This window comes from Lactuca saligna, chromosome 3 (genome assembly GCF_052625555.1).
Source record: "Lactuca saligna cultivar CGN05327 chromosome 3, ASM5262555v1, whole genome shotgun sequence".
NCBI classification, from domain to species: Eukaryota; Viridiplantae; Streptophyta; class Magnoliopsida; order Asterales; family Asteraceae; genus Lactuca; species Lactuca saligna.
Genome location: NC_136419.1, coordinates 43,078,038 through 43,101,810, shown reverse-complemented (window position 1 = coordinate 43,101,810; position 23,773 = coordinate 43,078,038). Strand labels below are relative to the sequence as shown.

Below are 23,773 nucleotides of genomic sequence, written 5' to 3'. Positions count from 1 at the left end.
AATTCTCGTTGGCTGTATGTTTTGCGATGACAATAAATAAAAGTCAAGGACAATCACTATCGAAGGTGGGGTTGTTTTTGAGACAACCAGTATTTCCTCGTGGGCAGTTGTATCTTGCATTGTCGAGAGTGAAGAGTAAAGATGGATTAAAAATATTAATTTTAGATAAAGATGGTAAACTTACCAATAAGACATCTAATATGGTATTCAAAGAAGTCTTTGAAAGTTTGTAATTCATAAAAACAAGTCTCAATATTTCTATGTTTGTTTTTATTATCTTACCTACTTATTCATCATTTTGTTTTTTATATTTAGTAATTTTTATTTAATTAATGTTTAATGTTTATAACATTATTGTCATCATCATTTTATAAATAATTACGTTTTTATTTTATTTATTTATACTTCTAAATAGTTAATTTATTGTTTATATATTTTTGTCTTTATGTTAAATTAATACTACAAAACACATAATGTTTAATAAAATATATTAATTTTTTTAAAAAAAATCCGTTTATTACACGGGTATTACACCTATTTAATTAAGAAAAAAAAAATTATATATTTACTAAGTTGACTCTATGTGATGCTAAATTGTTGACACGTTTCAAGTTTATTGACTAGATTTATATGTTAATGGTCAAAGGAATAAATTCGTCATCATACACGGATCTCCACCACGTGGAGATGGACAATTGGAAATGGATCTGGATAACTTTTTAAGAAAAAAACAAAAACCAACATTATAAGTATGGCATCAGATATTGAGATTCCATCGCCGGAAACAATGGATAAAAAACAAGTGGCGATCGTCGGAGCCGGAATCAGTGGCCTCCTCGCCTGTAAGTACTGCCTCTCCAAAGGCTTCAACCCCATTGTCTTCGAGTTGGAATCTGACATTGGTGGTGTATGGGCTAAAACCTTCAAATCCACCAGGCTCCAGGCTCCAAAACCTTTGTACCAGTTTTCCGACTTCCCATGGCCGCCTTCTGTCACCGACGACTTCCCTACCCACCAACAAATGCTAGACTACTTCCGGTCCTACGCCACCCATTTTGATCTCATACCCCACATCAAATTACATTCACGAGTCAAGGGAATCAGCTACGACGGACCATCATCGGAGCCATGGTCCCTATGGAACAGCACCGGCGAACCATTTCCACCCAACGGAAAATGGAATGTCACTGTTGAAAACACTGAAGCTGCCACAACCCAGGTATGGATTTCGATAATTATCTATTATCTGTATTCTGCATTCATCGATTTACTTAACGAAATTGAACTCTATTCATGTGAAACCACCAGGTTTACACCGTGGATTTCGTGATTCTCTGCTTAGGAAGATTTAAAGACGTTCCAAACATACCGGAATTCCCCGCCGGAAAAGGCCCTGACGCTTTCCGAGGCCAGGCGATTCATTCCATGGAATACGCTGCCATGGATAATGAAAAAGCTGCTGAATTCGTGAAAGGGAAGAGGGTCGTCGTCGTGGGGTTCGGGAAAACAGGACTCGACATTTCAAGAGAGTGCTCCTCAATCAACGGTTAGTTGCAGACTTGCTCACCGGCGCATTTAAGCCTTCTCCGGTGATCTTCCTTAACTTTTTAATGTTGATTTTCAGGTCCAGAACATCCATGTACGATAGTATACCGACGCGATCACTGGAAGCTCCCGGATTGGGCTCCATGGGGAATCCCACTCACGTATTTATACTTCAATCGCTTCTCGCAGCTTTTGGTTCATAAGCCCGGCGAAGGTCTTCTCCTAAATCTCATCGCCACTTTACTTTCACCTCTAGTAAGTCCCACCAATTCTTCATTATTAAAATAACAAAGCTAGGTCTTTTTACATTTTTCTAATCACCAAATGTAACAGAGTTGGGGAATATCGAAACTTGTGGAAAGCTACATCAAAAAGAAGCTTCCGATCGACAAACTCGACATGGTGCCACAGCAGAGCTTCTCGAAAGACACCCGCGCATGTTTAATTACATATATGCCTAATCCACATGACTTCTTCGACGATGTTGAGAACGGAAGCATCAAGTTGAAGAAAACACCAAGTTTTACCTTCTACAACAATGGTATTTCGATCGAAGACGACAAAACACGTATCGAAGCAGATATTGTAATATTCGCAACTGGATTCAAAGGCGCAGAAAAGCTGAAAAACATCTTCGAATCATCAACGTTTCAAAAGTTCATATCTGATTCACCACGAGTCCCTCTTTACAGGTTAACTTATTTATTTATTCATTTACAGTAAAACAGAGAACCAGAAATGAGACCTTATACTGCTGGTTAATGATGTTATCAGGGAATGCATTCATCCACACATACCGCAGTTAGCGATAATTGGATTTTCAGAGGGTCTTTCGAATCTGTACTTATCGGAGATGAGGTCGAAATGGGTGGCAGCGCTTCTTGAAGGTGCGTTCAAGCTACCGAGTGTCGATGAGATGCAGAAGGATATTGCAAGATGGGATGAATATATGAAGCAAACAAGTGGGGAATACCATTATCGTTCTTCAGTTGGTGCTTTAGAGATATGGTACAATGATCAACTGTGCAGAGATATGGGTATGAATCCTATGCGAAAGAATGGAGGGTTGTCTAACCTTTTTGAGCCTTATGGTCCCATGGATTACGCCTAATGATGTGCCCGAACAGTCATGCATCATGGTCCATCTTTTTTTCTGAATCAAATCAATAATATTAACTTTTGGTAAGAATGTCATGGAGTTGGGTCTTATCAAGTGTTGGGCTTGATCCTATTTTATTTAGTAAGGCACATGCTATATTATCATTGCAACCATGTATGAAAGATGATAGATTAATTAAATGGTTGGATATCTTGCCTAAATCAAAGCAGAATGTTTCGTAGTTTGTCACATTCTGTAAAGGGTCCACACAAGTTTAATTTGTAGGGTCTTATTGTGAAATATGTGGTCGTTTGAATATTTTTCAAATTTGTGGTTACTTTGTTAAATTTGTGGTTAACTTATTTTGTTAAATTTGTGGTCTTATTGTGAAATATGTATCGAAGATGATGTTATTCTTAGTTTATGATTACTTTTGTGTTATAAGTTGCCGGTCGATGATTGATCTAATAAATCCCATGGTTAGGGTTTAGTTGGTACAAGTAGCTTTACTGACGACTTAATTGACGCTAATTCCACATAAATATGGCATGTTTTAGTAATTTTGATACTCATTGATGATTTGTTATATTTTTTGGTAATTGGAAGTTTGGTTTATGTACTTATTTTGGTGTTTTAGTTTATGTTAGTTTTGTATCTTTGGTAATTGGAAGTTTGATATGTAGTTTGATGTATTGATAACTTGTTAATTTGGTATCTTTTTAGTTTTTGTGATTAAACGGGAGTTTGATATGTAGTTTGGTTTATGTTTGTTTGATATTTTGATATCTTTTGTAATTGAAGTTTGATATATAGTTTGGTATTTTGTTATGCTGATAATATGTATATGGTATGTTGGTAATTTTGATAATTAATAGGAAGTTTGGTATCTAATTTAGTTCATGTTTATTAGTATTTTGGTATGTTGACAATTAGGATGATATTATTAATGCCCATATTTATTTCGTAGGCGGACGATCATGTGTATGATATTATAAAAAATAAAAGATAAAAACCCGACATATAGCAAGAAACTTTTTAAGTGGTTTCGATTGAGTAAAAAAAAGGTGGGGGCGAAGATGGTGAGGATACCAGATGTGATGATGATGAGAATGATGGGCTTGAAGACACCGGAGATAATGAGGATGACTAGTTAGTTTACGTTTAGTTAATGTTGTACATTTGTTAACGATTTTAATTTTATGGATTTTTATTAACTATTTTAGATTATAATATGTGGATTCTGCATTTATGCAATTTTAACACCATTTTTATAGATTTAAATAGTGTTTATATAGATTAGAAGAAATATTAAAAAAAAATGTTTCATCGACGACATAAGTAGCACCGATGATCGGCATTACTGGCAACATGGAGTAGTAACAGGTACCGGCTACATCATGTCACGAGTGAACGTAGTATTGGTGACAAATGGGGCATTTACCGACAACATAATGCCTCTATTTTTGTAGTGCTCGTAGCACCATCTTCTGAAAACTTCACCACCTTCTCCTTCCGCAGCAACATTCTCCCATTAGCAGGGGCGGTTCCATATATATAGTGTTCCACAGTAGCATCGACAACGCCTAACTTCCGTGTACATTGTGCAAATATCTTTGATTTTATTTTTCTAATATTGTGCCACTACTATTTTTTTTCCGTGCCACACCTAGTATGAAATCATGCATTTGTCCCTTCCTGTTAGTCGTGGTCCATTGTGCCACATACCGGGATCGTTGCACAATGGAAGAAGGGAACGGTATGCACGATCATGCTAGCATTGCCACGGGGTCATAGAGTACTCTCTTGCCTGGTATCGTATACCCGAGGGTCTTACCATATAGGAAAATTTTAGGCATGGCCTATAGAGGGGCATAATCTAGTTGTGTGAGACCCGATATGTAACACTCATGTATTTGGTAAGTTTCCTTTTACCCCCCCCCCCCCCCCCCCCGACCCATTTAATGCAATTTCCCTTCATTTTGGTCCTCGACTAGTACGTGGTGCGTACTCCATGAGTACGCTTAGCGTACAAGCTGCATGATGATCGCGAGCATCACCCACGTACATTGGGCGTACGTGGGAGCACGCAAGGCGTACGCATAGTTTGGGAAAACCATAATTTTTAGGGTATGTACCCTATTTAAGCATTACTATATCATCTCTTGGACATTTTAGACCAACCTCCATCCCCCTTTACTCTGACAACGAAACCCTAAGAGCTTTTGTTGAGATTTTAGCTTGAATAGTGATTTGTTGGTGTTTTGTGGTAAAATAAAAAAAGAAGAGGAACATTTAGAAGAGTAGTTTGACCTTGTAGATCCATGATCACCTTGTCATTTGCTAGCTTTTGAGGTAAAAAACTCTCACCTTGATGATCATTTGTGTTAGATGTACTTTATGGTGTTTCTTGGGTATTTTTGAGTCTTTTGAAGTAAGGATGAGCTTTTGATCTACTCCAGAAGTATTAGATGCTACATCTAAGCTCCATTTAGGCCCTGTGTTCATAAAAATGCAAACTTGATGAATGTTTTTGGTCCATTCAAGTATTAAGACCTTTATTAAGCTCTTTTTGAGCTTTAAGTCCCATTAAGCCATGAATGAGTGTAAAGTTGCCAACTTTAAATGATAAGTTCCCCTTTAGGACCAAATCTGAGAGTTTGGCTTGAGGTCTCAATCGATTAAGTGCATAATGGAGTAGGTTGGAAAACCGGGGAGTACGTTCGGCGTACCCAGTTGGTACACTGTGTGTACTAGCCCCAGATAGAGTACGCTAAGCGTACGAGTTTAGTGCGCTTTGCTTACTCAGTAGATGGGATTTTGGGCTATATCTTGAGTTTGTAAGTTTGGGCCTTATTGGGCCATTAGACTTCTATTTTGGACTTTAGACTAGCATGTTGGGCTTCCTTGGATTTAGGCCCATGATGAGTCTTCGGCCTAATTCAGAAGATTGGGCCATAAATTGGGCTTTGGGTTGCCATTTAGGATTTAGGCCTTGGCTTTGGTTCAAGTTAGATAAAGGGTAAAATGGTCTTTTACCATGATTATGAGACAAGTAATAATTTGATGTTATTTTGATGATGATAGCGAGGGGATTTTCGGGCCAATAGACAGAGATCCAGTTGAGTGATTTAGAATCTAGAGGTAAGTTTCCTCACTATGTTTAGTGGGTCGAAGACATCAATACCGGCCCATGATTCATTATGTTAGAATGCTAGATGTTTGCTTGACTCTTGCATGTGTTATGTCCTTGTATGCTTTCCGGGTGGGGATCGATGACTTTTTTGTATGCTATTTATATTTGTGATTATTTCATGTATTATGTGTTTATCTATTATATTATTATATGTATACCGGGTGGGGCCCAATAACTGACAAATATGTATAACGAGTGGAGCTCAATGATGGACGGGGTCTGGTGTCGGGTGAGACCTACTATATGTTTTATATGTATGGTATGTGGTATTTTGGGGAACTCGCTAAGCTTTGTGCTTACGGTTTTCAGTTTATGTTTCAAGTACTTTCTGGTTCGAATGGGAAGAACCCAGGATGATTGCAAGGCACACACCACCTCATTCCGCATTTTATGATTACTCTAATGGTTTCTGATGTATTTGACACACTTTGTTCCACTATGGCTTGATGATTATTTTTGGATAATAGTTTTATTAAATTAAAAATGAAAATTTTTGGTCGTAATTTTAGGACTTTACAAGTTGGTATCATATCCTTTGCTTGAGGGATTCGGACGTACTATGGGGTATGTATGAACTCAAACTGAGGGTTTGGTAGATTTTTTCAAAAAGAAAAGGGTGTGGTGCATGCAATCGACCGAGCTCAAGTAAGTTTTCCTAAAATACCCATACATGTTTATGATGTGTTTTGAGTAATGAGTATGTGAATTGCATGCTAGTTAGGGCTAAGGATCTTCTCAGGATTTGCATGATAGAATGCTAGGAGAGATGCATTTATATGACTATTGTATGAGCTTGTAGACTTGCATGGTAGTACTGATCAGTCAATGGTAGGATGGCCTCATTAGGTTAAGGTTGATTCCGATTACCTAGGGGTGTAAGTGAGCCGAGCTACTCGCGAGTTACTCGGGATCGACTCGTTAAAAGCTCGACTCGAGATCGAATTAAACGAGCCCGAGCCGAGCTCGAGCCCAAATATGAGGCTCGTTTATTAAATGAGCTCGAGCCGAGCTTCAGCTAGTGGGCTCGCAAGCCTAAATGAGCCTATATATATATATATATATATATATATATATATATATATATATATATATCTGTGTGTGTGTGTGTGTGTGTATATATATATATATATATATAGGCTCGTTTAAGCTCGTTTAGGCTCGCGAACTCACTAAATTATTCACGAGCCGAGCTCGAGCTTCATTTTAAGGCTCGAATCGAGCTCGAACTCGAGCTTGAGCTTCTTCAAAATTAAACGAGCTGAGCTTGAGCTTGGTTAGGCTCGGGCTCGGCTCGGCTCGTTTACACCCCTACGATTACCCAATGCTCAAATGTTGCTTGCTTTGTGCTTTTAGGAGTTCTCACTAACTTCAACTAACTAGAAGTGAATATGCTAACTGCTAAGTTACATACTACAGAAACTAAATAATTTTAGAAGGTTAGGTTCTAACTCTATTGTGCAGCTCTTGTTTGAGTCCAACCGTTGTAGTATGAGACCTTTCATTAGAAGAATTCTTTGGTAATTGTATTCCCAGGAAAACCTAGGAATAGATTTAGTGTTTGGAGCCTTGTCTTATGGAGGATTATTTGTATGGGTAAGGGGTGACTTGGAGGATTCAAAGAAATCTATGAGGAAAGTACAGATAGATGTGGAAGGTAGTATGGGCCCGTACTATTGGAAGCAAATGACTCGTCCTTGAGTCAAGGAGAGCTATGATGAAACCAGGAAGCTTGTAGAGTATGAGATTCCTCTCTCTCTCTCTCTATCTCTCTCTCTCTCTCTCTCTATATATATATATATATATATATATATATATATATATATATATATATATATATATATATATTGATGCTTATTCTTATGGTTTATATGGTCTATTTTCAGTATGGTAAGTCTTCGAGGCATAACAGTTAGTGGTTCTGGTGCTGGTGAGGGTTTAGGCTCGGGTTCTGGAGTTGGGCAGTTGGATGATCAGACGCGGGATTTCATTTCGTCTGAGTTTACCCGCAACATACTTTATCAGACTTTTGTGATCTTTGGTGCAATCAAGGAGGGTATCATGGAGGTGTTGGAGGAGCGCTTGGGCTCTTTCCGTTCTGAGATTGTGGCTTTGATTAGGGCATGTTCACTAACCTTCAGTGAGTTCCGGGCATGTGAGGCTCCAGATTACTATGGGGAGAAGTTCCTGATTGCGAGCAGGAGTTGGTTAGTGGATGTCACTAACGCCTTCCACACTAGCAGTTATCCCGATGGGGCAAAGGTCAGACTTGATTCCTATCTTCTAAAAGATAGAGCTCAAGATTTGTGGGAGGAGTTTAGGTACTCAGTTGGTGATGAGGTTGTTGATTGGATGACATGGAATGATTTTACTACCAAATTCCAAGCATAGTTCGCACCGGTGATTGAGGTTCAACACCTGGCGATGGAGTTTCATGACCTTCGCCAGACTACTGATTTGGTGGCTGAGATAATCGTGATGTTTTGTGAGAGGGTTGTTGGTTCCGTAGTATGTGATGGATGAGGAGATGAATAAGGCAAGATACCATGAGATGTTGAGGAGTGATATTCGACAATTTATGAGTCGATCCAGTTGCAAGACACTGTAGGACATGATTGCAAGAGTTAGGGAGTGGGATATTGATCATGATATGGAGAGGAAGAGGAAGTCGGATCAGGCTCATGTTTCAGGGGGATTGAGCAAGAGGCCCAAGGTGCTTGATTCGAGATCGAGAGGCCAGCAAGGCCGGAGCCACTAGGGTAATTGCAGAAAGACACACAAGGGAGCGTGTAGGGTGGGTGGTTCTGGCTGCTTCAAGTGCGGTCGGACGGGTCACATTAGCAGGGATTGCACTGCTACTACTACCATCACCCCATTATCTGATCTGATTTTCTTCCATTGCAATCAGAGGGGCCACAAGAAGACCCATTGTCGGAGTTTAGATGCAGTAGGACTGGTGGCAACACCCACTCTGCGACTCTACAGATCACTGATGGCCTTCATGGCAAGTTGGATGCACCTGTGGTGAAGAGTAGGGATTTTCAGATGACAATCGAGGAGGCTCGCACATCACCTGATTTGGTGACGAGTATTTATCTTCTCATCATCTCTTTATTTATATTGAATTACTTGCTTATATTTATGTGTTTTATTTTAGTATCGTTCCTCGTGAACGGTATTTTTGCCTTGGTATTGTTTGAGTTGGGGTGTACCCGATCTTTTGTATCGCTTGCGCTTAGCAAGAGGTATGCTGGAGCTCCGAGGGAGCTGGATTGTTCTTTAGACGTTGAGATTGCAGATGATCGATATTTCTGGGTATCGGGGGTTCATCAGGGATGTGTTCATTAGATGTTCAGCAAGCAGTATCCGACTGATTTGGTTCCAATTCCTTTGCATGGGAACAAGGTTTTCATAGGGATGGACTGGTTGAGTCCCAATGGCGGCGGTGATCGATTATGAGCATCAGTTGGTGCATATACGGAGCCCAAGTGGGGGAGAGTTGGTGGTTCAGGGGGAGAGAGCTCAGCGTGTGCTGATTTTGTGTTCAATGGCTAGGATCAGATGTTAGCTTCATCAGGGATGTTCCAGATTTGTCGCCTATGTGTATGGATACCCGGGATAAGGGTAAGGCGACCGTGGATGATGTGTTGAGTGTACGGGAATACCCGGATGTGTTTCCAAATGATTTGTCTGGGGTTCCTCTAGAGAGGTAGGTGGGGTTTAGGATTAAACTGTAACACTCATGTATTCGGTAAGTTTCCTTTACACCCCCCTTTAATGCAAATTCGTTTCATTTTGGTCCTCAGCTAGTACATGGGTCATACTCCATGAGTATGCTTAGCGTACTAGCTGCATGATGATCGCGGGCATCACCCGTGTACGTTGGGCATACGTATAGTTTGGTCAAACACTAATTTTAGGGTTTGCATCCTATTTAAGAATCATTATATCATCTCTTGGACATTTTAGACTAGCCTCCATCTCCCATTACTCTGAAAACGAAACCCTAAGTGCTTTTATTGAGATTTTAGTTTGAATAGTGATTTGTTGGTGTTTTGTGGTGAAGAAGAAGAAGAAGAGGAACACTTAGAGGAGTAGCTTGATCTTGTATATCCAAGATCACCTTCTCACTTGCAAGCTTTTTGAGGTAAAAAGATCTCACCTTGATGATCGTTTATGTTAGATCTACTTTATGGTGTTTCTTGGGCATTTTTGAGTCTTTTGAAGTAAAGATGAGCATTTGATCTACTACAGAAGTATTAGATGCTAGACCTAAGCTCCATTTAGGCCCCATGTTCATAAAAATGCAAACTTCATGGATGTTTTTGGTTCATGCAAGTATTAAGACCTTTATTAAGCTCTTTTTGAGCTTTAAGTCCCATTAAGCCATGCATAAGTGTAAAGTTGCCAACTTTAGGTGATAAGTTCCCTTTTAGGACCAGATCTGAGAGTTTGGCTTGAGGTCTCAACCAATTAAGTGCTTAATAGAGTAGGTTGGCAAACTAGGGAGTACGTTGGGCGTACCCAACTGGTTACCTGCGCGTACTAGCCCTAGATGGAGTACGCTAAGCGTACGAGTTGAGTATGCAGATGGGCTTTTGGGCTTGACGATCTCAATTTTGGGCCATAGTTTTGGTTTGTAAGTTTGGGCCTTATTGGGCCATTAGACTCCTGTTTTGGACTTTGGACTAGCATGTTGGGCTTCCTTGGATTTAGGCCCATGATGAGTCTTGGGCCTAATTTGGAAGAATGGGCCATAAATTGGGCTTTGGGTTACCCTTTAAGATTTAGGCCTTTTTAGTAGTTTAATTGGGCCTTGGCTTTAGGCCAAGTTAGATAAAGGGTAAAATGGTCTTTTACCCTGGTTATGGGCCAAGTAGCTTAGACTCTTGGTTATTGGTCGAAATCTAATTAATGATTGGATGTTATTTGGATGATGATAGCGTGGGGATTTTTGGACTAGAAGACAAAGATTCAGTTGAGTGATTCAGTAACTAGAGGCGAGTTTCATCCATGTGTTTAGCGGGTTGAAGGCACCACTGCCGGCCCATGATTTGTTATGTTAGGATGCTAGATGTCTGCGTGAGTCTTGCATGTGTTATGTGCTAGTATGGTTGTCAGGTGGGGCCCGATGACTATTATTTATGCTATTTATCTTTGTGATTATTACATGTATTATGTGTTTATCTGTTATATGATTATATGTATACTGGGTAGGGCCCGATAATTGATAGATCTGTATACCGAGCGGGGCTCGATGCCAAGCGAGGCCTGATGATTGTTGGGGCCCACTATATGTTTGATATGTATGGTATGTGGTATTTTGAAGAACTCACTAAGCTTTGTACTTACGTTTTTCAGTTTATATTTTAGGTACTTCTAATTCAAAGGGTAAGAGCCCGTGATGATTGCAATGCGTACACCACCTCATTCTGCATTTTATGGTTACTCTAATGTTTTCTGATGTATTTGATACACTTTGTTCCACTATAGCTTGATGATGATGTTTTGGATAATAGTTTTATTAAATTAAAAACGAAAATTTTTTTGTCTTAATTTTAGGACATTACACGATGCCCTATGAACACGCTAAGCATGCATGGTGGGCGTACTTCATGTGGTTTTATGCATCTAGGGATGTCAATAGGGGAAAACGGGACGAGGAGTGCATTCCCCGCCTCGGCCCCCAAAATTTCCCCGTTCCCCCGTCTCCGCCCCAGCCCCCGCCCCCCGAAATATTCAGCCTTCCTACCTCCGCCCCCGCCCCCGATTGATTTTGGGCTTCCTTTTTTTGGGCTAAAAGAAGTTGTTATTTAGGCTAAGAGAAACTATTTTTAGGTAACAAATAATTATTTATAGCAGAATTTTACATGTTAAAAATAAAAAAGTTATAACATTTTAAAAAAAAAAACATTATACTAACAACTTAAAAAACATATTTTTTGATGAATTTTAAAAATTCAAAATCATATTATTATTTATTATTTTTATATAATTAATATATATAAATATATGTGTAATTTATCAATGGATCCTACGGAGGTTTCAAACGGAATGAACCCCCACAAAAATGAGGTCCCAGAAAACTTTTTTTGACATCCTGTTATTAAGCATGTGATGGGTATGCAATTAGAATAATAATAAAAAAAAAAAAATACAATGCCTTGACGTGTGGATCTTGTCTTGTATGGGACTATGGGTCAAAGGACCATCATGTTTAGATTTTATTTCGTGCAAGTATGGGACATCATTTCTACAAATTCTAACATTGACACATTGACACTATATATTATATTAATTTTGTATAAAACTTACATTAAAACTCTTTTTAACTCCAAATACGATACTAATGTTTACACTAAAAATATATTCTAAATGTATTATAATAAAATTTCATATTTTTTTTATCATCAGTGGCACCGTGGGATGTGCGAGCGGTGCGGTCACACATGACTTTCGATTTTAGGGGTCTCCGAATTTTGGGATATAGTTATAATGTTGGTATTTTAGTAAAATACATTTTTATATATTATCATTAAAAAAAATTAGTCATAGTTAAAGTGGCAAGGCTACATTGAAGTTTGGTGGGTTACATGACCCACCTATTTTTTTAATTTTATAACAATATATATATACAATTAAAATTATTAATCCATCTTAGATAATTTTAGACAACTAAAATACATGTATTTTTATAGCCCATATCTTATATTTTAACAGCCCAATCAAATATAAATAGCCCAAAACAACTTAAATTAATAAAGAAAATTAAAATAATAATTGTATGAAAACAAAATGACATTTTCTATCCAAGCCTGATAATTGTCGAGTGATCACCATCAAACATCACTCATCAGCTCATCGACCATCTTAATTGCGAATCGAAATCACTCTCAAGTGTGTCGGTGCGGCCGTCAGCAGTCGCCGCTCGCCCATCTGTCATTAGTAATGATACAATTTTAAAAATATATCAAAATATAAGACCCCGTTTGATACAGTTGTAAAAACTTTAAATCTTTTTTGGCTTATACGACTCGACCCGAACCCGTAACTAGTATTGTTTATTTTTTATTTTAAATTTTCTATCGGTTTCATTTAAATTGTGAATCATGTAGTTTTATGTTCTAGACTCGCCACTGCATAATTACTTATATACACAATGTAACATTTGTTTCAAATCTTGAAATCATTTTAATTATAAAAAAAATCAAAGAAAATCTAAAAGTTAAATCTAATCATAGTTCTAAAATTTATCACTAATTTAAGGAAAGTATATATATCCAAAGAAAAATAAAAATACTTTTTCTGATATGAGTTTTAGGAAATGATTTCATTTTTTTATAAAAGACCTTTTACTCAAAAAAAAAAATCTAATACAAAAAATTTAATTATAATCATAAATTCTAAAATACATTTTTCCTACGGAGAGAATCACTTTAAAATAGTTGTCAACTACAAGGGTGGGGGAGTAGGATTAAAAGCATTAAATTAATAGTTACTCAAATATAAAGATCAAAACGAAGTCATTTATCCAGTAGGGTATGAACACATAATTTACTTTATAAAAGGTGTGGCTATATTGTATCTTATATTGGTTAAAGTAAATAACATGATAAATAACTTTAATATGAGATTATGCATATTGATGAGGTAATGAGCGGTGTGAGCAATTATTGACTTTTTAAAGACTTCTAAGAGAATGAGTTTGAGAAGGCTTTGAATTGTACGAGAGCTATAACTTCTGAGTTAGGAATTGATTTGGTGTTCGTTGGGAAAATAATAAAAGAAGATTTTTTTTTGTTTTATTAAAAAAAAACATTTTGACAGGAATGATGTTGGTTCATCAAAACCAATACATGAACTTTCACTTCAAAAATCTTTCATAATTTAGAATTTTGTGTACGTAGTTAATCAAACTATTGGTTCATTGGAACGAATGTTTAAACAATGCAAACAATTTGAAGACGTTTATAGTTTTGTTATTCACAATAGAAAAGTTAAAGTCATTAAATACTAATGAGTTAAAGATAAGTTGTAAAATCTTAAAAATAGGTTGTAAAATTGTCATATCTAAAACAACGATGCTAATGATTTTACTTAAAGAATTGTAATTGTTACAAAAGCGTTTACCAGTTGAACATAATATAGTTAATAGAATACTAAATTTTTAAAAAATGATAAACACTTATCCACGTTTTTGCTTAACATACAAATTATTATTGACTGTTTTCATTACAGTTACATCAAACGGAAATAGTCTTTTTTAAAACTAAAACTTTTAAAATCTTATTTATGCTTGACCATATCTCAAGAGAAATTAACCACTTTGGATTTAATTTCAATTGAGAACAAATTTCTTGATAATATTGATTATGAAAGTGTAATAGATGAAATTGCTTTTAAAAGTGTTATAATATCAATATTTAGAAATAGTAATCCACGACTTTTTATTTTTTTATTTTGAATAATTTGTTGTAACAGTTACAACTTATTACTTAGGAGTGAAAACATAATGTCATGGTAGTGAATTTATTTATTAGCAATTTTAAGTTTTGAATTCAACCGTAGAAAAATTACTTAATAATATTTTACAATTTTTTTTTTATTAAACTTCACTTTGATTTTCGTACAAAACCTTCTAAATGTAAAGGTCGGACCCTTTTATCATTATATGAGTTTAATTATCCCCGTTAGCTATTATTATATTTTTAAAATATAAATAGAGGTTATGAATAATAGATTGTTGTATTTTAACAAAGAATTGATGTTAGATATAGAGCTTGTTTGGGATGAAACTTTTAAAAATCAACTCGGAAAAAATGTTTGTTTGATAGTAGAAGCTTTTTTTTTTTTTTTTTTTTTTAATTTTAAAATAGAATCCAAAATCTACTTCAATTATCTTTTGAGAGCTTTTAACTCTTGATTTTTATCTAGTTTTATATTTTTAAAAGCTAACAGTTATTTTATCTGAACACTTTAACAAAAATAAAAGACACAACATCCAATTTTCGGCTACCGGCTTTCAATTACAATTTATTTTTGTTAAACACGTCCATATAAATATATTGTGACTCTTTTGACCCCTATTTTCGTGTTTTCATCATATCAATCTTTTTTTTTTTTTTTTTTAAATATAATTATTATCATGCTTTGTTAATATAATAATTTATTGATGATAAAATCAAATTTGAGAAATTGAGAAATTTGTCTTTTATTTTGTGTTTCGATAAGAAAGATGATTTATCGTTTTCTTATTATTGAACTTTAAAGTTAAACCCGTTTATGATAATTAATTCCTGTTTGTTTTTACTTTTTGCGATTAATCAACTATCATTATTTCCTCTCTGTTGCGTTGATAATAATGGATGGGTGAAATGGGCCATTATTAAAAGAAAATGACAAAATAGAAGGAATACAATTGTACGATGATATCATATGGCGATTTGGCCACTGTTGTTTTCTTTCAAACTCAAATGATAATAACTAAAATAATTGGAAGAGAAATATAGGTGGTGGAAATAAAAATGAGTCCCCTTTTTTACAAGTAACAAGAGCATATGTAGTACACAAATTAAATAGATAACTGATCGAGATTGCATTGAATCTGAGATAATGGAGAAAAAGCAAGTGGCCGTCGTCGGAGCCGGAATCAGTGGCATCCTCGCCTGTAAATACTGTCTCTCCAAAGGCTTCAACCCCATCGTCTTCGAGTTAGAATCCGACATAGGTGGTGTATGGATGAAAACCATTAAAACCACCAGGCTCCAGACGCCGAAACTTGTGTTTCAGTTTTCCGACTTCCCATGGCCGCCTTCCGTCACCGACGTCTTCCCTACCCAACAAGAACTTCTCGACTACATCCGGTCCTACGCCACCCACTTTGATCTCATACCCCACATCAAATTCAATTCTCGAGTCAAGGGAATTAGATATGACGGACCATCGTCGGGGACATGGTCGCTCTGGAACGGCACCGGCGAACCATTTCCACCGGAAGGAAAGTGGATTGTCACGGTGGACGACACTCAAACTGCCACCACCCAGGTATGGATGATTCATGATCATGAATATGTCATCATCTTCAAAGTTCTCGCATCATTAATCTACCTAATTTACTCTGGAATCACCAGGTCTACACCGTCGATTTCGTTATTCTCTGTTTGGGAAGATTCAAAGATGTTCCAAACATACCGGATTTCCCCGCCGGAAAAGGCCCTGAAGCTTTCCAAGGCCCGGCGATACACTCCATGGACTACGCAGCCATGGATAACGACACAGCTGAAGAATTCGTCAAAGAAAAGAGGGTCGTCGTCGTGGGATTCGGAAAAACTGGACTCGACATTGCAAGAGAGTGCTCCTCCATCAATGGTTAGTTGCAGGTGGTCATCTTCACACTTTCAACCTTCTCCGGTCATCTTCCATAACTTTCCGATGTTAATTTTCAGGCCCAGAACATCCGTGTACGATAGTATACCGGCGTGATCATTGGAAGCTCCCTGAATGGTCTGCCTGGGGGATCCCGTTGCCGCTTTTATACTTGAACCGCTTTTCCCAGCTTATGGTTCACAAACCCGGCGAAGGTTTTCTCCTTAGTATGGTGGCTACTTTGCTTTCACCTCTAGTAAGTACCTCTACTGCAACTCCATGTTTTCAAAATTTTACGACCATTTCGAAGTTTGATCACCGACTGTAATTATAATTAATAGGGTTGGGGAATCTCGAAACTTGTGGAAAGCTACTTAAAAAAGAAGACCCCACTCGCAAAGTTCGACATGGTGCCACAACAAAGCTTCTCAAAAGAAGCCCGATCATGCGTGATTTGCCACATGCCAAATCCTGAGGAATTCTTCGATGCAGTTGAGAAAGGAAGCATCAAGTTGAAGAAAACTCCAAGTTTTAGGTTTTACGAGAAAGGTATATCGATTGAAGAAGACAACACGCGTATAGAAGCCGACATTATAATATTCGCAACTGGATTCAAAGGCGTTGAGAAGCTTAAAGACATTTTCGAATCATCAACATATGGTGACTTGATCACTGGTTCACCACGAATCCCTCTATACAGGGAATGCATTCATCCAAGGATACCGCAGCTAGCGATAATTGGATTTTCTGAGAGTTTTTCCAACATTCACACCTCCGAAATGAGGTCTAAATGGGTGGTTGCGCTTCTTGAAGGTGCGTTCAAACTGCCGAGTGTTGATGAGATGCAGAAAGATATTGAGAGATGGGATGAATATATGAAGGAATCAGCTGGGGAATACCATAATCGATCGTCAATTGGTGCTTTAGAAATATGGTATAATGATCAACTGTGCAAAGACATGGGTATGAATCCTATGAGAAAGAATGGACTGTTGGCTAACCTTTTTGAACCCTTTGGTCCCACGGACTACGTCTAAGAGCAAACCGTTTGGTCCCGTCGACTACGATCGTCTAATACGTTTAAGATTCAACTCCATAGAGTTTGAGTTTAATAGATTATCACATCCATCAAACTTTATTATTTTTTCTCTACAATGTATTAAACTGTATAAAGTTTAATATAATGTTACAAAATATAATTTATAGTAATATTTAAGAATTACAAACTTTCTTTTTTTTACGTTGAAAAGTTTAATAGTCATTAAAATTCAAATCCATTAAAAATCAAAGTAACATTTCACAATGATAGAGTTTCTTCTCATTCAATTTTCCGGTTAAACTCACCAATTATGGATGCTATAATGAGAAAAAGGTGAACCGATTCTATTAGATTTTCGTAGTATTATTCTGTCCGTTATTTAATTTAGTAACTGTTTGTTATAAAAAAAAATAATAAATTAGTAACTTTAACTTTATGTACTTTGGGGTGGTTTGTTTTTTTCTCCATTAAGTTGTTGAATACTGATAGGCTAGCACTTTTTATTTTTTGAACTAAATCAACTGTGTGTATCCGAGGAAATAACTATTTTATCATATGTTTGAAAATGTTGTCATTGTATCAAACAATTTCATTCCAAATAGAGCATAGTAAGAGCAAATCAATTCAGATCAAGCAATTTCCAAAGACAAAAGGGAAAACACAAAAGAAAAAAAAAAACAAACAAACTATCATATGGAGGGTACAACAAACAATAAAAAGGTAATAAAATCACCATTTACGAATTAATATAAATAAAAATCAAATAACAAGCCATTTACAAATAAACAATTCACCAAATCACTGCACATGTCATTGTACGTGCCAAGTAATCAGCAAAAATCCCACAACAAAGCCAATATCTTCCCCAAGAAAGCCAATGCGTTTACATACACAAATAAAATGGAGGGGGAAACGGCTTTTGGAATACGATTGGAGATGCTGTTATATGAACCAATATGTTCATCCGCAACATTTAATCTAAAAATAACGTTCAAATAGTGTTGGAAAAACCTATTCCAAGTGTTAAACGGTTTACAACATTGCCTGAGTTGATCTATTTGTATATATGTGAACAAAACGGAATACTCACACAGAGATAAAGAGATATTTCATTATTTACATGCATGTTTATTTGTTGCGATTAAAAGACAAGTTTTTCATGCATTGAAACTATATAAGGCTGATGTAGAATATGAACATGCAAAACACATAAAAGACTTTTTGCTGAGACAATCAAGAGTTTGACATGTTATGCAAAGAGGATGGTACATACAATGGTGTAGTAAAGGTTTTGTTTTAGAATAATATATATGACCAAGTAGCAAAATACTGAAAATAGTAAAAAAATATAAAAATATATGATTTTAAAGTAAATTGTTCGTTTAAGTTGAAAGCAACTGATTAATTAAGATAATAAAAAAAATATTAATATACAAATCTGATGAACGAGGAGTTCATTATTAAAAAAAAAACACTACTTCTCTAATACCTGTACAATATTATTACTAAAAACATGTTACACGCATATTCATAATATAATTTACAGAAGTCTGGATACTTACTAAAAGATTGGATACAATCCAACTATTAAGAATTTTTACAGAGTTTATATATCACATAATTACCCAAGAATTTATATACTAAATAAAAAAGTTATAATATTATCTATTCTACATCTTCTAATAGTACATAACTATACTAGATGCTTATCACCTGCAATAATTAAACACTGAGAGGGATAAACGAGTGATGCTTAGTGAGTTCAATAACAGTTACAATATAACGCTATCACACACACACACACACACACACACACACACACACACACACACACACACACATATATATATATATATATATATATATATATATATATATATATATATGCCAGAAACAAAGAGGGACAAAGAACAACAAAGATAGATAAGTATCATATGAAAAACTTTCCATATCAACCAATAATCTGATTCAAAGATTTACAATCAATGAAATACAACAATTTCAACATGATATACATCAATAAGACTTCAACCCATGTGACATAGAAATACAATTTTGAATTATCATTTTGCTAGAATATACAGGTTTTTAGCCCTACCTAGCATTCTGTCAATACCAAAGTGATACGAGTCATTCTCTACATGGCCAAAGACACAAGGCCAATACCAAAGTGATACGAGACATGCTCTACATAGCTAAAGGCTTCATACCAATACCAAAATGATGCTTAGTCATTCACTTAATGGTCAAATGTATAACTCCATTATCATAATAACACGGGAAAACACATTGCACATATAACACATAACATACAATTGTCCCTATATTGAACTCACCGTGAAATAACTGAATGGTAAAATGATAATTTGGGCAGCACTTCGTCTCTGAAAATGACTTTCTTTGACGACATCGGTATTTTTGTTGAAAACTAGGCCTTGCGCGGGCAGAGTTTCAACTTGAAAAGATTATTTTCTCGTGTCTTCGGTGTGTCGGGAATTGCTTCGGGTGTCGCGGATGTTTCTAGGCTTCGAGGGGGTGTTAGGGTAACTTGAAAGAGAACAAGGGGTGTAAAAGTGTGAAAATTGTAAACTAAATTCGGGAAGCCTCCGAAGCACCTTATTACGATGGGCGTAATTAGCAAGGTACGTGGGGCGTACACCTTTACTAGCCATTACGCTGGGCGTACGAAGGGATTAGCTCGGACGCGTCTAGGCTACGACACGTGTCCATCATGCGAAGGAGTAAGGGGTAACTGACTCCGGATCACGTACACAAGTACGCTGGGCGTAATCCTTCGAACCAGCCTCAAAGTTTGTGTCTAAAACTTCAAAAATTCATATCTTTCGCATACAGGCTCTGTTTTTTACTTCATTTTTAATATTATATTTTTAATAGGTCGGGACAGGAAAAATCATTTAAAATTTCATAACTTCTTCATCTAACGTCTGTTTTCGTCTGTCTTTTTGCCGTTGTACTACTATTGACGAGACCTTCGATTCTTGTTTAAGTTGTGCCGGCAAAAAAAAATCACTCGATCTTTATTTCAAATTTCGGGTTGTGTACTGTTATGCCGAATCTTAGAAAAATCTTAACTTCCTCATACGAAGTCAGATTTGGACGTTATTTTTATGAAAATTCTCAGTTTAATGAATACTACGACTTTCATTTAGATCACAAACGCTAAAAAGTAGTTTATCATAAACTCATTTTTTACGTCATATCGCATTATGTCGGTTCTGTCGCGAAACTTCAATAAGTCATAATTTTTTTGTTATAAGTCAGATTTCGATGAGGTTTTCGCCTAAATGTTTCTAACGAGGTAATTTACATCAATTACATTAGTTTTATTTATTTCCAACTTAAATGTTATATTTTCATTAATTTTGATAATTAACTTTTGATCAGAATCTCATAAGACTTTCAATACTTCCCGAATGATTCTAAACATAGTTTTACATCAAATCTCATAAAACTATCTTGTTAGAATTCAATGCTCAAAACCATATAATATTTAATAATATTCATTTTTAAACTAACAAAACACGATAACTGAACGTGTATGTTACAACTATAAAGATTGAAAGGCAATTTGATCTATTCAAAAAATTGTTGAGTTAATTTTTTAATCAACATGTCTCAACATTATGAATTTAAGTTTAGAATGGAATGAGCCATGTTATAATTTACAGCCTTAGCATTTTTTACTAAAAAGAAATATAAAATCTATATATAATATATTTCATCTAATTTGTGTGGAGTGGACCAAAGTCCACTCTTGCACCCATCTACCTACACCTCAGGGATGGTATCAAATTGTATATGTGTGTGTATGTCTATGTGTATGTGTAAGTGTATATGTGTATGTGTATGAGTGTGTCTATATATATATATATATATATATATATATATATATATATATATATATATATATATATATATATATAGTATATCTTATATCTTATACTATATATAAAACATATTAGTCATATCTTTAATTTAAAGAGGTAAAAGATACAAAACTTTTTGTACAAATCAATTATGCATAACAAAACCATTAATACTTACCAAAATTTTGAAAACTTAAATTAATGAAGGTTATTAAAAAATTAATTTGGAGTAAAATAACAATTTTAAAATATTAAATTCATCAATATAAGTTAATTTACATTTCTTAAACTAGATACAAATAATAATTAATTTACATCAAATGTATAAACATACAATATAAATATAAGTTCTAAACATAAATATTTTAATTAAAAGTGGTAATTTTTCTTATTACATAATAACTAATAACAAAATCTAATAATTATTTCCCCGTAAAAAAAACAAAAAAAAACTATATATATATATATATATATATATATATATATATATATATATATATATATATATATATATATATGGTTAGGTTATTTTGTTTCTTACATTTATTGTGTGTTAGAATGCACCAATAGAAATTTAGTAAATTAAATAATTATTTAATTAAATAAATATAGATATTAAATGATTTCCATACTTATATGTATATTAAATGATATCGATAGTTATAATTCTTTTTCTATGGAAACTAATTAAATCTGTCATTAATGTCAGCAATAACATTCTTTCAGAATGAATTCGCATCTAGGTTTTATATATGAGTTTGTATTTTGTTTCAGGACTCACTCACTTAAAATACAATAAAGTTGTATGAAATATGAAGAACGAGAGTGTATTCTATTAGAATACACTCTCATTCTGATAGAATACACTTTCATTCTTCTAGATATGAATTCATTCTGAAAGAATATTATTATTGACATTAATGACAAATTTAATTAGTTTCCATATAAATTAGTTATAAGTATGGATAGCATTTAATATACATATAATTAATACTAAATTCATATTGGTGCATTCTAGCACACAATAGATGTGAGAAACATTTGAACCTATATATATATATATATATATATATACTCGGTATGTGTAAGGGTCGTGCTAAGCACGGACCACAAAGATTTTCTTCGAGAAATTCTAAAAGAAAACGGAAGTTCAATGCTATAACAGACAATTTTGCTATATATAAAACATATTAGTCATATTTTGAATTTTAACAGGTACAAGATACAAAACTTTTTGTATAAATCAATTATGCATAACAAAACCATTAATACTTACCAAAATTTTGAAGACTTGAATTAAGGAAGGTTACTAAAAAATTAATTTGGAGTAAGATAACAATTTTAAAATATTAAATTAATCAATATAAGTTAATTTACATTTTTTAAACTAGATACAGATAATAATTAATTTACATCAAATGTATGAACATACAATATAAATATAAGTTCTAGACATAAGTATTTTAATTAAAAGTGGTAATTTTCTTATTACATAATAACTAATAACAAAATTTAATAACTATTTTCCCGTAAGAAAACTATTCGTCAAAAAATAACTATGTATCGCCGATGCTTTACGCGGGCACACATCTAGTGTGTGTGTGTGTGTGTGTGTATATATATATACACACACACACTCGGTATGTGTAAGGGTCGTGCTAAGCACGGACCACAAAGATTTTCTTCGAGAACTTCTAAAAGTAAATGGAAGTTCAATGCTATAATAGACAATTAAATAAAAGTACATTGTTATTTCTCGCCGCATTTAACGCTAATCACACCAACCTTATTTATACAGAGAGAATGTGTATATAGCTCCTTGTCAGGATCGTTTTCTATAATTGTTTTGAAACATAAATAGGTACCTACAAAAAACTTGAAACAAAATCTAAAATTGTAGAAAATAACAACATATTATTTTCTTGTTACTAGTATGCTACAAATTCTTGGCAACTCATGGTCTGCATCACTTGGTCCCTTGATGGTGGTTCTTGAGCTATTAACGACAATAACTAAAATCATGCAACAGTTCGAAGTGTTCATTTTCTTAAAAAGTTGTCCTTGTAAATTTAATTTATATTGTTACAAGAAAGTTGATAAGTCAAAAAACTCAATACTTAGTGCATCTAATTCGTAAAATCGAGTTACTTTCGATTTCGTATTAGAACCCCCTACTGCTACTTAATTACATTATCATTTTAAAATTTATACCAACACGAATACTATTAAAAGTTCAATGAATTGGAGGAGTTTGAATTTAAAAATACTTACCAAGATAAACTGGGAGATGGAGCAAGATTGAGCATGAGATAGAATATAGCTAGTATTGCTGAAAGTGTCACCGTGGAAGGGTGTCATTCGATTTCGGAAGAGGGGCAAGTTAGAACCCCAGTATATTAGTCCATTCAGGATCATCTCCTGGGTAGGCAAGGTGGCTTACCATTTGGATCTGCCAGACGAGCTTAGCTAGATTCACAACACCTTCCATATGTCTCAGCTCCGAAAGTGTGTCACTGACGAGGCTGCAGTTATATCTTTGGATTATATTCAGGTGGATGAGAGCCTGAATTACATTGAGAGTACCGTTGTGGTCATGGATAGGAAAACTATGGTCCTTCGTAATAAAGAGGTGAAGCTAGTGAAGGTGG

The 23,773-nt window shown here is 35.0% G+C and overlaps 2 protein-coding genes across 2 annotated transcripts; both read left to right on the top strand.

The window, feature by feature from the left end:
• Window positions 1-736: 736 nt before the first annotated feature.
• Window positions 737-3,063, top strand: LOC145036085 (putative flavin-containing monooxygenase 1). Its single transcript, XM_078984565.1, has 5 exons — window positions 737-1,219; window positions 1,309-1,546; window positions 1,625-1,800; window positions 1,879-2,237; window positions 2,320-3,063. Exons 1-5 carry the CDS (start codon window positions 752-754, stop codon window positions 2,654-2,656), a joined length of 1,578 nt encoding a protein of 525 aa, XP_078840691.1. The 5' UTR covers window positions 737-751; the 3' UTR covers window positions 2,657-3,063.
• A 12,264-nt stretch (window positions 3,064-15,327) lies between these two features.
• On the top strand, window positions 15,328-17,425 carry LOC145036083 (putative flavin-containing monooxygenase 1). Its single transcript, XM_078984562.1, has 4 exons — window positions 15,328-15,878; window positions 15,965-16,202; window positions 16,280-16,455; window positions 16,541-17,425. Exons 1-4 carry the CDS (start codon window positions 15,447-15,449, stop codon window positions 17,234-17,236), a joined length of 1,542 nt encoding a protein of 513 aa, XP_078840688.1. The 5' UTR covers window positions 15,328-15,446; the 3' UTR covers window positions 17,237-17,425.
• The last annotated feature ends 6,348 nt before the right edge of the window (window positions 17,426-23,773 follow it).

Bases quoted from the DNA above. Each gene is read 5' to 3' on its own strand.
- LOC145036085 (XM_078984565.1), top strand. From the start codon at position 752: ATGGCATCAGATATTGAGATTCCATCGCCGGAAACAATGGATAAAAAA. The intron at 1,547-1,624 runs GTTAGTTGCAGA...GTTGATTTTCAG, and splicing joins AGAGTGCTCCTCAATCAACG to GTCCAGAACATCCATGTACG. The intron at 1,801-1,878 runs GTAAGTCCCACC...CAAATGTAACAG, and splicing joins CCACTTTACTTTCACCTCTA to AGTTGGGGAATATCGAAACT.
- LOC145036083 (XM_078984562.1), top strand. From the start codon at position 15,447: ATGGAGAAAAAGCAAGTGGCCGTCGTCGGAGCCGGAATCAGTGGCATC. The intron at 15,879-15,964 runs GTATGGATGATT...TGGAATCACCAG, and splicing joins CTCAAACTGCCACCACCCAG to GTCTACACCGTCGATTTCGT. The intron at 16,456-16,540 runs GTAAGTACCTCT...TATAATTAATAG, and splicing joins CTACTTTGCTTTCACCTCTA to GGTTGGGGAATCTCGAAACT.